Here is a 17,158-nt window from a genome sequence, read left to right on the forward strand (position 1 = left end):
TATATATTAGTTACTCAATCTTCTAGAAATAGATAAATAATTCTTTCATTAAATACGATAAGTTTCAATAAAACATTTTGTAAATCATTTTAAAATATTGTAAAAAATATTAAAATATACGCGAATACGAATATAACATAATTAACTAAACAATAACATTAATGCCCGATACATTCTAATTTACACGCCATCAATGCCATAAGATATCCGGCTAGATAAAGGCTATATTATTATTTAATTACGAAATAATTTAATACTAGAGTTAGACGCTATTTCTTATTAACTTTAATAATTATAGTTTAATGTTCAGCATTAATAAAAGTTATCAAAATGATTAATTTACTGTGTTTTTGTTATTTCTTACTCCTGTTTTTAGGTATTCGGCCGAATAGTGATTAAATATTCGGTATTCGGCCGAATAGTGAAAAATAGGCCGAATACCAGGTAGTAACCGAATATTCGTTACATCACTACTATTTTCCTTTGCGTGATGTACCATACATGCTAAGCAGCCTATTACTTGGCACATAGGACATTGTCTTGATTTTTCTCTATAACTTTTATTAATTTCATTTTTGTTGATATAGACAGAAAGGAGGCAGTAAGTTACAATTTCTCATTTACAATATAGACATCCAATGCTTATATTTCTTTCTATAAAACAAACTCTTTGAATGTAATTTTCTCATCAATTAGGTACAATTTAAGTATAATTTGTAAAAATTACTAAGATTGCAACCAAAAATTCATTTATGTTTATTGATTCTCAGATATAGAGTAACCCTGTTTATCCAACTCAAACAGGACTGGGCACAATCTGGATAATCTGCAAAATTTATTAACAACACATAACACAGTTTATATAAACTTTATTTTTTATTTCTAATTTCTTCTCTATTGTAACAACCACTGTATCTTTTTCAGACATCATTTTCATAGTGTTTACTTTACTTCACAAAGGATTGAAGGTGAATGAAACTTGGGGAAGCAATAGTAGCTTTGGATGTTGAGTGAATAATAACTCTCAAGGTTGCAAATAATAAAGTTACTAACACGTTGACTACTGTAAGAGATGCTGCAAACTATAGCTAGCAAACATGCGCTAGCACACCCGATGACATCAAAGTCTCCGTCCCTTTCTTTGCGTCCATGCGGTAATTTCTTTGCTAGCACAGTGTACAAGCATATGCTCACTGTTGAATTCTGTCAACAGTGAGTGAATGTACAGTACTTAGCAGTTGATTTTTTTTGCATTTACAGGTTTTCCGTGTGTCTATCTTTCATACTTATGAAACAAGGGTTATGTTTTATAATCTGGATAAATCAGAAATCTGGATTAATGGAGTTCCACTGTATTTATAAATACAAATTCAAAAAAATTTCTCTAACTAGAGTAATTTTGAAAAGAAAGAAATGTAACTGAATGTGAATAATTTTCATAATTAATCATGTAGATAAATAGTAATAAAAATCCCACAAAATCTTGTAAAAGTTAGGATAACAGAAAAATTATGATTGATTGTTAGAAGACAATTAAAATGGACTTTAAGAAATAATGTATTACCAGCAACTTGGACAGAACAGAGAATGATGAGATCTAATACCATGATAGCAATGAAATAGGAAATGGGAATGATGACAATGAAAGTTCTGATAAATATGAAAGTGATGAAGTATTGTTTCAACAACTTTCCAAAGTTTTTAAATTCAAATCATTAATTTTTTGCATACAAATAAAATTAATAATAAAAGATTGACTCATATTCAAGTCCTAACTTTTCAAAAAGTAAGGATTTGAAAATGGGGAGTTGACTTTGTGCCATTGCAGGTTTTTGGCTATGCATATTTTTTATTTTTTTGTTGTTGTTCTTTATGGTATAGGGGATTGGCAACACTGCAATGAGAGGGAAGGGGTACTTAAGGTAGTATGGATTGGCAACACCATCTTTTTTTGACTGGCTGGTGAGAGGTTGCCAAAGTCAACAAAAAGGATCTACGTTTGTTTCTTTTGTGTGTTAAGGTGTTCTTAGGAACCACTTGGTGCAGTGGAATCAATACCTATACAGATTTGTATTATCAGACTCAAAGTGAAAAATCTGTTTGCATCAGCTGGAATACTCACTGGATGATTGGAACTTTATGTTAAATTAAATCAATTGCTGGTAGTGAATATTTGTCAAGAAGTAGTTTTGTGAGAGATTCACATGTGTATTAACAGAAAGGACTTGTATTATACCCAATTCATTGTACAGACAAATCCATCTGGTTCGTAGGTGTTTGTGTGTGTGACCTAGTGAACAAATCTGTAAATTTTTTGTATATATCAATATATTACTTGTACATAAACTTATTGTTTACTATATATTACTTCTTTGTCTTTCTTACGTAATAATCATACATCCACACAATAGTCCTAATACAGGTTATTGTGCTTTCCACAACTTATACAGTGGAACCTCACTTAATGAGCACCTCACTTAATGAGCACATAACAGCAAAACAAACTGTAAAAAGATGTCTTGCTTAATGAGCAATGTTTTGCATAATGAGTGATGAGGAGAGGGAAAGTCCCAAATTGTGCACATACTACATCAGTCTGTGTTTAGCATCTTAGTGCTGCTTCTGATCACACATTTTTCCAAACTTGTGTTCAGACATATTACATATAAACATCAACAACCATAGCCCGTTATATAATAAACATGCCAAATGATATGCCAAATTCTTGGGCTATGTAAAGGCTATAATTAAATATTAGGAATTAATTAATTTGACTAGAGGTAGGCAGTTATGCTGCCATCTCATATTAAATTTAATGACCAATTTCAAATTAAATTCCAGAAATTATAAATAAATAATTTTTAATTTAGACATTATTAAATTTAATACAAGATGGCAGCATAACTGTCTACCTCTAGTCAAATTAATTAATTTCTAATATTTAATTATAGCCTTTACATAGTCCATGAATTTGGAATATCATTTGGTGCGTTTATCAGACATATTATTTGTGATTTTTTTCTGCAAAGTTTAATTACCCTTGCAAAGACGTCCCTGAAGAAAAAGCCACAAGAAGACAACCATATGAGAATAAAGATAATCATAAAAAAAATGTAAAATCATTGAAAAGTGAGAACAAGGTGTGAGTGTGGCTGATCTAGCACACAAATACAATCAGTCTACATCAACGATTTGCACTATCCTGAAGAACAAGGACAAGATTAAGGAAATAGATGCTTCAAAGGGAGTGACAAGAATATCCATGCAATGGTTATGTATTCTCAATGATGTTGAAAGGTTGCTTCTGATATGGATAAACAAAGCAATTGCAAGGCAACACTATTAACAAGAACATCATTTGTGAGAAGGCAAAAGTGATTTTTGTCAGTCTCATTAAAAAGATGCCAGGATCATCAACAGCTTAAGAAGAAGTATTTAAGGAAAGATGTGGGTGGTTTGAGAAGTTTAAGAGAAGAACCGGCATCCATAACACTAAGACATGGTGGAGCAGCAAGCTCCAACACAAAGACAGTGGAGAATTCAAGAAGCTCGTAGATTCTGAGGGTTACTTGCCGCAACAGGTTTTTAATCGTGATGAAACGGGTCTAGAAAAAAACGTCGAAGTAAACCTATATAACAGCAGAAGAGAATGCATTGCCCGGCCACAAGCCAATGAAAGACCATCTCATGCTGCTATTTTGTGCCAATGCAAGCAGCGATTTAAAAATTAAACCACTGCTTGTTTACCATTCAGAAACTTCAAACCTTCAAGAAGTGTAAAGTCTAGAAGAGCAGGTTAAATGTGATGTGGAGGTCCAACAACAAGGCTTGGGTGACATGTGACCTTTTTACAGATTGGATCAATGAAGTGCTTGGTCGTTTTGAAAAAAAATATTTGCTTGAGATGAATCTGCCACTCCATGTTTTGTTTGTTATGAATAACAAACCCCTGCCCATCTTCCAGACCTACAGGATGACCTCCGTGAAGAATTTAAATTTATCAACATTCAGTTTCTGCCTCCCAACACCACTCCATTACTCCAGCCTATGGACCAGCAGGTTATTTCTAACTTTAAGAAGCTCTATGCTAAAGCACTTTTTGAGTGTTATTTTGAGATGACTGAAGGGACCAATCTCACTCTCAGAAAGTTTTGGAAATATCACTTCCACATCATTGCCTACCACAAGATGATTGAAAAGGTGTGAGAAGGAGCTACCAAGAGAACCCTCACTTCTGCCTGGAAAAAGCTTTGGCCAGAGAGCATTATTGAATGTGACTTTGAGGGGTTTGAGACAGTATCTGTGGAGCATGTAGTCAACAAGATTGTGTCTTTGGCCAAATCATGGGACTGGAGGTGGATAACAATGATATCAATGAGCTTGTGGAAGAGTACACCAAGAGCTGACCATCGAAGAGCTTATGGAGTTGCATTGTGTTTCACAGAAGTTGTGGAGGAGAGTTTTGTCAGAGGAGAAAGTAACAACAAAGCAACAATCTTTTGGCACAATAAGAGGAATGCTGAAAGCATGGGAAACTGTTACATTGTACATTGAGAAGCATCACCCTAATAAGGCAGTGGCTATGCACACTACAAATTTATTTAATGATAATGCTGTGTCTCATTTTCACTAAATTTTGAAGTGTCGGCAAAAACAAATGACTCTAGACAGCTTCCAGTAAAGAAAAATTAGGTCTGTACTATATCATAAATAATAAACTACCATATATCTCTGCGGATAAGATGACCTTCAGACAAGACAATGTATAAATTTTCGTCACAGTTTTATAGTTTTAGCATATATCTGTCCTATAAACGACCCCCAAACTATCAACAGCCTATGAATTTAGTTTAGATCAGCAATCATTATCTGAATAATAATAATGTATAGCATATATGGAATTATGTCCTATTTGTAATTTTTCGAATGAACAAATTTTATTTTCCTTGCATCTGGCGATTTTTGCAAACATTCACACTAATTCGGGTATTCGGGTAATGACCTTGACTATTTACAAAAACATCCTATGGGCTATTCTATTTTGTGCACATACCCTACTCTCTTCTAGTAAATAATTATGGTTTGTCTGTCTTTTTATAATGGTTTTAATTTATATAAATTTCAATCTAATTTTTTTGTATCTGTCCCATAAGACGACCCCGGATTTTCAGGGCCATTTTTTATGGTTCAACTATCGTCTTATCAGCCGAGATATACAGTAATTATTTCAACTTATTTTGTTTTCTGCAAATCAAATTCACATTCCAGGTTCGTTCATTCTGCACCAGAAGAAAAGATGGGGGTGATTCACACTCCTTAACAATGTATATTGTATAATTTTCTTTGAATAAACGTTATACATAAAATATTTGAGTATTTTTTTGGCATGGAACACATTATTGTATTTTACATTAATTTATATGGGAAAAATTGTTTTGCTTAACAAACGTTTTGTGTTATGAGTAAGATTCTGGAATGAATTATGCTCGTTAAGTGATGTTCTGTTCCATTGTATTTGGAGTCCAGCTATATTCAGGCCAATGTGGTAATTAATTATCAATATTTTTATTAAAGCTTCTTTCATAATATTCATATAGAGTTTTTAAAAATAATTAAAAATTAAAATTTTACCTGAAATGCTTGTCTTAAACCACCATTATCAGCAATATTTTCTCCAAGTGTCCTTGTTCCATTAATCTTTCAACATTTTTAAAACAAAAAAAAATATTGAAAAAGTATGTATCATTTTATAATGTAGTGAATATAATGAAACACAATAACTTACATTTTCATTTATTTCTGGTATTTTATATTTATTGTATTGGTCAATAAAACACTGAGTTTTTTCAAGAAACTTTGCTTTTGTTTCTGAGCTCCACCAATCATATAAATTACCATTTTTGTCTCTCTGACTTCCTTAATTGATAAATAATTTATAATCTAATTAATTATTTATTTATTAGTAAATTATATTTATATATGTATTATGTTTATAAATTCAGAGGAAATATTATTAGATTAGAGATACTAAAAAACTTTTACTTCTACTTTGCATCTTTAAAACACAATTACTTTATGGCATAAATATAATTTTAAGTAAAGTTTAATTTAAAAAATTTAAGTACTGTATTTGAAAACATAAATTTTTTGAGAAATGAATTACAAAATAATTAAACCTAGAAAAACTAATAATATAAAAGATAAAATTTTATAACAAAAATCCACTTTGTCGGAGCTCACTCTGAGTATCAGTTTATGTAAGTAGTTTTGGACTACCAAGTCCATCATCATTATCAAATAATAGGAAAAAAGAACACCTAAGAAACGTTCTGATAAAAAAGAGTAATATAATATAAACATTCAATCTTTACAATTTTTATTTTATAATGAAAAAAGAAAATGCAAAAATACTTATATTTTTAATCTTGCTTTTAGTCATTATTGTTTTTTATATCTATAAAAAATCTACCCAGGCAAAAGATTTATGTTCAAAAAGTGAATATTGTCCAGGGAAAAGATGTGCAAAAATTGTAATCAACAAGAGATATACAAGTAGATCAGTTTTGATTCACTTTTGTACCTTTCTTTGTCCGGGGGTTGTTTACCTGAAAGTTTTCAGGTAATCAACTCCCGGACGTCACAAGTATGAGCCAGGTGCTGTTCAATGTAAAGTCAAGAAATTTAAACTGTAAAAGTATTTTTAACTGTAAGAATATTTTTAACTGTAAATAAGTAATTTTAAGCAAGATGTATACCAGTTAACACCTCCTTACAAGAAATGCTGACAGAAGAGGGGCTTATGCCCAAAATGCATCTTGGACAAACAAGATAGTCCTGAATAAAGATTGATGTCAGAAATGCTCAGTGTCTGTCTATGCACCTAGTTGTGACAGCAAAACCAGATAAAAGAAGACATGGTTTCAGAATACACACTGATATTTAAAATTAGCTACTAACAACAAAGCATATTGTTATATTTTAAATGAAATTCATAAATTAGGATTTTCTTTTTATTTTATTAATTTAAAAGTTGCTAGAAGATGAATTATTACTTAATCAAAGCAGATTCTTTGGTTACAATTTCTTTAACAATTCAACACAATTTTTTTCAAAGTAAATACAATATCAAATGTCAGATAAGATGTTAAAAAAATTAAAAGAAATATTTTATTTGTGCAAGCACTTTTGACATAATTTACGCACGTCGTCTTCAGGCTGTTTAAATATTTTGTTTGAATTCTCTTTTTGAATTTCTCTTTAGAATGAAAAAGAAAGGGGTACCCAAATATTTCGGCGTTATTACGGTGCAATGTATATATGTTAGACGGATCTCTTCTTAATCACTAAAAATGTTAATTTCTTCTCTAAAACATAAATTCCTTAACAGACGTGGACCAAAAAAATACTCTTGAACGTTTTTTTCGATCGGGATTTTCCTTCTTTCCCTCGTACCTCTTTGTCATCCCTACGTGGTCCCAAAAACGTGGTGGAGAGCTACCTTTGGTACGTCTTTCCTTGTCCAGTCCTAGCCAAAGAATGACCACTTGGTCCTTGTTCTACCCTGAGGGCTGCATACCGTCCCATTGTCCTTAAGAGACCACCTGCTGTTGCACCATTAAGCACCTGTTGGGAGAAAATTCCAGGAAGGGAAGATAATAGTAATAGGAAGAAGAAATAAAGAAAAATATATATTCTAATATAAAATAAAATACTGTACAGTACAATAATGGCATTTAGCCACAGTATGTTAAGGCGCATGCATGTCAGTTTTACGTGTTTACAAAAAATATTTAATTTAAAATTTATACTTGTTCTTAAAAGGTTATGTTCCAAAATGGCTAATTATTTAAACTTTTAAAAAATTAACAACTTTTGTTCGAATTCTCTTTGTTATTCAAACTGCCTGAGGACAACGTGCGTAAATTATGTCGAAAGTGCTTGCACAAATAAAATATTTCTTTTAATTTCTTTAATGCCTCCTTATCTGAAGTTTTTAATTGTGTTAATACAACTGTTGGCATGACATCCAATCTAAGTATTTAGTATACCTAACAGGATCAATATCAAATGTTTATATAATAAATTTTTTAATGATATGCTAATCAAAAACTAAAAATATTTCTTAAAAACTGACTGAAAATGATTTTTTCATAAGACATGCTTCTTTTGGAGTAAAAAATCTTTTGCATCAGATTATATGTTTGAGGAACTTTTGTGATGAATATCTTAAAAACATAACAAGTGTGGCATTCTTTCTTATTTTTGTTCTTTGTACCTTTTGTTTTTTCAATTGTTAAAATTATTACTTATCCTTTTAGCATGTTTTGGCTGGAGAAAACGGGCTGGCAACAAGGCTAAAAACAAGGGCTTTAAATAGAAAGCTTTTTCTCTGGAGTTGGATATTGAATGACTTGGTTTTTTGAATATGTTGTGAAACAAGAAAGATAAATCAGTGTTACAGAACAAGATAAAATTATCAAAAAACATTTGATGAAGATACAACAGATGTTTCTTTTTTCTCTTAGATAAAACTAAACTTTTGCCATTTGCCAGTGACTCAGTTTTATATTCTAAGAACAGTCTCCAAATACTGGAAAAAAAAAAAAAAAAAATTTTTAAGGACCTGAATCAGGAAGTATCTAGGTTTGGTTTAGATTTCAACTTGTTTGTCTTATCTTTTACTATTACATGAAATCTGATGTACTGTACAATAATATACAATGATTTAACTTCACAGTTAGTTTAACCGTAGTTATTTCGTCTGTACCGCATTTCATCAGAGACAAAGACTATTGGGTTTTATTCACATTATTCTTTATTTCACTATGCATTTCGGGTGCAATCTTTTCCATTTATTTTGCGCCTCTCATCAGGTGTTACATTTCTACAATTGGTAGAGAATACATTTGTTATATTAATTATTGTAGATGGGTTTCTTAATATATATAAGTTATAAAAGATTATTACAGTTTTTTTGGACTAGTCATAAAGAGTTATTACAATTATTATAATTATTACATTATTTAGATTGATTTAACACAAATTTTGAAATAATCCCTTACATTAATTTGTGTTAAATCAATCTAAATAACGTAATAATTATAATAATTGTAATAACTCTTTATGACTAGTCCAAAAAAACTGTAATAATCTTTTATAACTTATATATATTAAGAAACCCATCTACAATAATTAATATAACAAATGTATTCTCTACCAATTGTAGAAATGTAACACCTGATGAGGGGCGCAAAATAAACGGAAAAGATTGCACCCGAAATGCATAGTGAAATAAAGAATAATGTGAATAAAACCCAATAGTCTTTGTCTCTGATGAAATGCGGTACAGACGAAATAACTACGGTTAAACTAACTGTGAAGTTAAATCAATTAATCTATTGAAAAAAAGAAAATTTTCAAGGGAAATTGATACTTAAGCAATATATACAAAAAACCGCACCATTAACGTCTAATACTTATAGAATATACAATGAGTTTACAATTGTATTCCTGGTTGATTACACATAGATCAGAAAAACTGTAGTATGTATGTACATATGTTTGTAATTTTTTTATATATAAATCTTTGTCAGAAACCCCCAATCCTTTGTTGGTCAATTCATTCCATGGTGCATTTCAGACTAATCATGTAATATTTTCTTCTTCACTTCCTACTTTCTACACTAGAAACTTTTTAATTCTTTGTACAAAAAATCTAAAAAGTTTCAACAGTAAAAATATTTCTATGCTTTCAATTATTTTTAGATACTTAAAATTAAATAAAACTATAAAAATGAAAATAATATATATAAAAAGTTATAATAATAATATTTCTAACAAAAATTATTATTCTTAAACTGCACTTAAGTACCAGAAATCAAAATAATGATAAAGTTGATATAAACATGATGAAAAAGACAGGTAAAGTTTGTTTGATGCTCTGGATAACTTTAAGAAAAAAAAATTGTTGATGAATTTGTACTTGAAAGTTAAAACTGATAGATAATCCATGTCATTGCAACCTATATTTGCTTTCAAATTGACTTTTAATTTTAGGCAGTAACCTGTTGATTATCTGCATAAAATTGCAGTAGTAATCAGCAATCAACAAAAGCAACTATTAAAACAAAAACCTACCCTGATTATCAAATCCATGTGTTATTTCATGACCAATCACTGAACCAATTGCTCCAAAATTCATATACCTAAAAAGCAAGAAAAAAGAATTTACTTGCTTAAAGTTCCAATAAAGAAAATAATTAAAATAAAATCTAAATAATTGTGTTAAAATACAAACTTTGATAAATATTGGCATTTTGCTTTATTATTATTTGTATATCTATAAACTTATTAAAATGAACTAAGTGTTTTCAACATTTTAATAGGTTTATAGACATACAAATAATAATAAAGCAAAATGCCAATATTTATAAATAATCATAATAAAGATTATGATTATTTTGCTCAGTTTAAAGCATTTTTTATGAGATCAATAGAATTCAAACACTTTCGATTTATTTTCACTGCAAAATCACCAAGTTCATTTACATATCGCATTTTTAAAATCAATATAAAAATGATTTACAATATCTTAGCAACAATTTTGTTATATATTCCATCAATTTAAAATATCACTTATTTCATCTACTTTATGAAATATTTCATAAAATTTTGCATTTATTAAAACACATGTTAACAGATTTCATTTGCATTTCTTGCCAGCATCGGAAGACAATGAACTGACTGATTTTCTGTAGGAAATGTTGTATGATAAAATAAGTAATGAGAAACGACATCTTTTGATGAAGTTAATTAACAAAGATAACCAAATATTAAAGAAGCTAGCCAACAACTGTTCTTAAATTACTAAATATAGCTTGACACATGGTTGCAACATATAGGAACACTGGATACATGACAAAAGACCTACAGCACCAATTCAACACTTTAAAATGGTAACATCTACAATATTCTAGGATATTGAAAGGAATATAAAGGAAAATGGGCATATAATGTAGAAAGCTAATGCTAATTTCATCTAAGAGAAACATCAGGTAATGTTATCACTAGCAACTATATGTAATGTCTTAACTATCAGCTATGTATTTCTCTGAAAAAAGCTATAAAATATTGGATAGAATTGATGTTCAAAATACAATTAATTTGCATACGAATATGCTCCTCTGTAAATGCACCTAATGATCAACGGAAATTAATACTTATTGATGAATGTGGTTTTGACCATCATCTTAGATGAAACAATGGTTACAGTAGGAAAAGACAAAGAAGTTTGCAAATAGTTCCAACCATAAGAGAACAGATGGAACATCATATTGATTGCTAGTGTGAATTCAGTTTCAATTGTTCACTACAAATTAATCCACGAACTAGCAACATCTTTTAACAAGTTCATTGTTGAACTACCAGAATATCTACATCAGAAGTCTCAAACTGGCAGTCTGCAGGCTCTATACTGCCCGTTAAGGTTTCATATCTGGCTTGCGACCTTAATGATTTCTTTTCTAAAAAATCAATGTTTCTAACATTTTGCAGGGATTAAAACAGAAAAAGTTCAAATGTTTAACTGTTTACATAAGTCATAAAGGCATGGAACAAAAAGGCCTTTGTTAGAGTCTGTTTTTTAAATTACAGTATATTTTGGTTTACTGAATATTATCAAATACAGCCCGCATCTGATATACATGTATTTGACTGGCCCTTTGCTGTGTTTGAGCTTCAAAAATACATTTAGTGAATGATATAGTTAAAGGTTCCCATAATGCAAACTGTAGATGCATTTTAATGTCACTTTAATAAATTTAAGTTACTAATTATTATTATTTTGGAGATAAATCTATATTTAAAAATAAGCTCATGGCTTTAATAATCCCCACTTGCAAGAAATTAGTGTATAATACTCAGTATTATGCTTATAAGTAACATATATCAGTTGGTCTTTTTTGTCACATAGTATGAATGAGAAATGTTTGATTGCAATTGAAATGCAATTGCAATGATGATATCTAATTGCAAACTGTTGGGAAGTGTTTCACAATTGAATGAAATCTAATCAAAAATACTAAATATTAATACTAAAGTAAATTTATTATGCTTTCTTTTCTCCTATAATTCATTTTTCTAAAAATTTCTATTGTTCCAATCCTTTCTTCCAAAAACACCATTAATTAATTTACTTTGTTCCTTTTGATTAAAAATTCTTACACCTATAACTTTTCCATTAAACTTATCTCACAATGAGATACTATCGTGAGGCCTAGACTAGGATAAAAAACATTCTTTTAATCATATATCCAAACAAAAACAAATCTTGATCTTTGCAATTAATTAAAATTAAGGAAACTAAATTATACAGGAAAAGGGGAAAAATAAAATTATTTTAATATTAAAACCATGTGGTAAAAAAAGGAGAAAAATTAGTATATTAAATTTTTTATAAGACAAGATGAACAAGAAAAAAAAATGTTAGTTAAGGTACAAGGTTTGTTCAACACCAAACAAAAGATGGTATCGAATTATATTAATCAACAATCATCTTTTTCAGGAATTGATCTGGTCCAATTTCACCTGGTAACAGAGAAAGACCAATCGGGGACTGAGAAAGGAGATTAATAACCAATAAAGTAACAATTTTCAAGACCACAAGATATTTAAGTCCAGATCACAAGGATACTAGGTTCTTTGCCGTGGATTCCCGCAAAGCAATATCCCTCACTGGCGTGTTTCTTGCAAGGTTCTATCTTTGTCCTTTGCTGATGTATCCTCTGAAAGTTATAGACCTTTGTTGAGAGAAACTACGGAAATTCCAATCTGTATTCACCAGTCTTCATTTCCTGTTTGAGATCTGTCTTAGAATGCAGTATCTAGTCAGCAATAGAAAATCATCCTCGTCGCCGGACTTTCCTCTTCTTCTTTCAAAGACTCTTCACCAAAATCTACAAGGACTTCAACCCTTTGTCACAATAGTACTTTTATTGTAAGTTAAGTGCTAAATAAATAGATTGTGTTGTTTGTAAATGAGGCATCAATCTTTGACTCAACCACTCCCACATCTCATTGACTGTTACTGCTTAGCACTTCAGGTGGCAATAGAGACGATAATGATATATCTCTTATGATTGTTATTTCTTTTTAAATGTTTTCTCCCATGGCAGTCTCACACTATTTTCTTGAATAAGCACCCAGGCACTTATTCATTCAACAAGTCAAAATCCCTGGAGATACTCAAGGCAAGTGATTGTTCAAGACCATGTACTTAATTTTTATTGTTGATTATTTTCACTACCATAATTCATTTTGTTCTAGTACAGTAATTCAGTTGATCAAAATAATACATCTTCATAATAGTTCATCAGTTTTACTGAACATATAAATACTTTGATCATGTACTTTTATACAAATACTTCCATTTGTTCTGACTGGCTGTACCTAAGAGTTCCACTAAGAGTTACTTGTAACCTAACTTGTTTTTACCCCATCTTTTAGGCTTTCCATTTCTTTCAGATCATTTTTCTATCAGTCTATTTAGAATATGGGCTGTATGGAACAATCTCTACATGAAGAATATCTACATCTTAAACACATTTGTAAATGATTACTTTATAATGTTTAATCTTTTGTTTTTATTTATGTATATTTTTTTATCAGGTATATTGATTTTTATTTTTTGTTATTCATATTTTTATCTTTTATTAAGGGTGTTATTTTCAGGGGAGGATATCAATTGTCTTGTGACATTTCCTTTTGTATATACAATAAATAAATAAAATAAATAAATCTTTTATTTCAAAATGGAAAAAAAGAAAGAAAAAAGTTCAGGTTCCTATTGCTAAATTATAAAAGTAACTACCAGTATTTTTATGTTTTTTTCTCTCTACTACCCTGTTTTTCTGAAGTGAGTATGGTGTCTTATGCAGGTTTCTTAAATATTTTTCTATTTCAGCATTCATGTATTATGTTCTGTTAACACTTCTTAGAATTTTAGATTTCTTATTGAACATGTTTGTTATCATAGCAACAAACTCTTAGCTTAGATATTAAAATTATTTTTACTTGATAAAATAAATTTTTAATTATAATGAATCAAATAGTAAATCTATTTGATTCATTATAATTAAAAATTTATTTATTACACATTAATCTGATTACAGATTAACTTTAAAAGCAATCAAACCATATTCACAGCAATTCAAAAAAATATATATACAGTATATAATCTCCATATAGTGGACACCATACACCATCGGGACCAAGAGTCTGCTTTTTTAGAGGTGTTTGCTATTCAGAAGCACCTACTGGCGACCATATTGCATTTAAACCAGGTTGTTATAAAGCAAAGAATACAATGGATTATGAAAACGTCAAATTTGCATTTGGAATGTGAATATACTGAAAAATATATACACAATGTATTATTTATTTTTTCAGCTGTAAAAATCTTGTTTTGATTGAATCTTGTTCAAATGTTGCATTATGAAGTGGTGAAAAATATATTAAAAATTGTTACATTTATAATGTCATTTATGATGTAAGCAACTTATAAAAATCAATACAGGGATTTTTCGGCTTTGTAGGCATCAAGTAGATGTAACTTTTCAAATATTTTTGTTTGATTTTTCTCAGTAACTGATTTATTAAAAATTACATTTTAGCCACCACAAAGCTGTTAAAATGGTTACGACAACAGCATTTGTTTGATGAAAGTTCAAAGGTCATGTTACAAGGGCGATTTGCCGACTACTTTAAAGTGTGGAAAGATATTCCATTTTCTTGCATTTATGACATCATTTATGATCTTAAGTTTCTATTTCATTACTATTATATTATGGTTCTTGTTGAATGAATAAAAAACTTTGGAAAAGTTTATAGTTTTTTGGTACCATAAGCTTAATTCCAACAATTTAACAGAAGTTTAATAACATTAATATGTATGATGATAAATAGTGGTTGACAACTTAACCAGATTAAACTTCTGTAACAGATAAAGAATATTGTTCTACTTCTTATAACCTGCCCTCTTCCTCTATTCTTATTTTAAGAGTCTTTTTTGACACCTATGGTCAAAATTCATTGTCTGAAAAAGTATTTTAACTTATTCTTTGTTTTCATTTTAAAATATTTCATATGTAATTAATTATTTCAGAATACTGAAGGTGGAAAATTGTGTTTTTGAAGGTTTGTTATGGATGATGGCATCCGTTATTTAGAGGTAAATATAATAGGTCTTATTTGAAGGTTCTGGGGATTGTAAAAATGTCCATTAAGTAGAGGTGTCTGCTATTTGGGAGTGTCCATTAATGGAGGTTTTACTATATATTATATTATATATATATAAAATCTTGATATTAATTTTTACTGTATATGTATATATATACTGTATATACTGTATATATATACAGTAAAAATTAATATCAATATATAAAATCTTGATATTAATTTTTTCACAAAATAATATTTTATCTATAAATATTGCACATTATAAAAAAAACAAGCAAAATCATTTTAAAATAAATAAATATTTAGTTATGAATTAAGAAATAAATTGAAAAAAAGATTACCAAGGTCTATTCACATCATAAAATGGTAGATTTTGAATAGCAGCAAAAAAAGCTAAAAATAAAAACAAATGACTCATCATATTGAAATTTCCTTATTACTAAAAAAATAAATATACAAGTATCCCTCGTATAACATGATAGTTATGTTCTGAAAAAGTACCATGTTATGTGAATCCATGCTATACAAAACAAAGGACTAGTGCAAAACATAGGATAAGGTTCCGAAAGTTAACATGAGTATATTATTTGGTATGTATGGTAGTCAGAATTAAATTAAGAAGGATGGACACGGAGTCTTATGAACAAGTAACAAGCACGTCTTTATTGAACAAGAAGCGGTACGGAACTGAATGTGGTGTGCAGGCACACTATCAACTATATACATTAAGAATTGCCAGAGATGGTGCTGCAATACATAGCATTATTCTTTTTCATTACTAAGAAAAATATGTTTATTAAAGCAACCAATAATTAACTATCAATTATAATTAAAAGTACCATATTATGCATTAATATTAATTGCGGAACGAAGTGACGACTAATACTTGACTTCATGCATTCCTTTTCAACATTATAACTCTAGAATGAGTTGTCTGATCTTGATAAAATTTTCTAGGACAACTCATCATCACTCAAGGATGAACTGATTAAAATTTCAACTCTCAAAAATGACCCATTTTTGTAGACTGGAGATAGGGGTCAAAACGAAGATCGCGTTTTTCTTCAGTATGGATCATTTTTGAGAGTTTAAATTTTAATCAGTTCATCCTTGAGTGATGATGAATCGTCCTAGAGAATTTCATCAAGATCAGACAACTCATTCTAGAGTTATAATGTTGATAAGGAATGCATGAAGTCAAGTGTTAGTTGTTTCCTGCACGCACGTGTAAAAGCGTCATCTAGTGGTCGAAAAATATGACAAGCATTAAAACAGTAATTTTAAAAGATAAATGTTATCGCTAACTAGATATACAACAACAAATATAAAGAATATAGAATAATAAGTTTTAAAAAGTTTTCTTTTTAAAACGTGGAGCAGCAGCAATCAATATTGATGGCTTTACAATCCATTCTCTTCTTTGTCTTCCTATCGTTAGTACAAAATTTCGATCTCTAAATGGAGAAGCTGCACAGAGATTCCAGATTGAAATGAAGTCGCTCAAATTCATCATCATTATTGATGAAATGTCAATGATTGGTGCAAGAATGCTTTACATGATCAAGAAAAGATTGAGGGAGATAAACCCTGAGAAAGATGAGCTGTTTAATGAATTCTTTATCTATTTGTTTGGTGATTTTTGTCAGGTTCCTCATGTTAAAGATACTCCTCTCTCCTCGAGTGTTTTTTACATTGTAATGTCCCAACAAGATAGGGACCTTGTTGGGACATTACATTACATTTGCATTTGATTCTTTTGAGAAGTTCATTGAACTTAGTAATTCTCATAGACAAAATAGCACAGATAGTTCTTTCACAGATGTCTTACAACATCTAGCTTCAGGTGATTTCTCTGATACAGATCTGAACATTGACGACAAAAAATCAAGCTTATTTATCCAGAGATGAACTTGATCAGTTCCAA

General features: G+C 29.7%; 1 protein-coding gene across 4 annotated transcripts in view; it reads right to left on the minus strand.

Moving 5' to 3' along the window:
- LOC136979196 (neprilysin-1-like) overlaps positions 1-17,158 on the minus strand; it is a 136,965-nt gene that overhangs the window by 20,490 nt on the left and 99,317 nt on the right. For all 4 annotated transcript variants that reach the window (XM_067275142.1, XM_067275149.1, XM_067275162.1 and 1 more), the window contains exons 15-18: positions 15,576-15,627; positions 10,138-10,205; positions 5,786-5,916; positions 5,632-5,697 (exon numbers count right to left, since the gene is read on the minus strand). In XM_067275142.1, the coding sequence (XP_067131243.1) occupies positions 5,632-5,697; positions 5,786-5,916; positions 10,138-10,205; positions 15,576-15,627 (317 nt within the window). The remainder of the gene's footprint in view (positions 1-5,631; positions 5,698-5,785; positions 5,917-10,137; positions 10,206-15,575; positions 15,628-17,158) is intronic.

This window comes from Centruroides vittatus, unplaced genomic scaffold, assembly GCF_030686945.1.
Source record: "Centruroides vittatus isolate TY-2023 unplaced genomic scaffold, ASM3068694v2 contig_1154, whole genome shotgun sequence".
Taxonomy (NCBI): Eukaryota; Metazoa; Arthropoda; class Arachnida; order Scorpiones; family Buthidae; genus Centruroides; species Centruroides vittatus.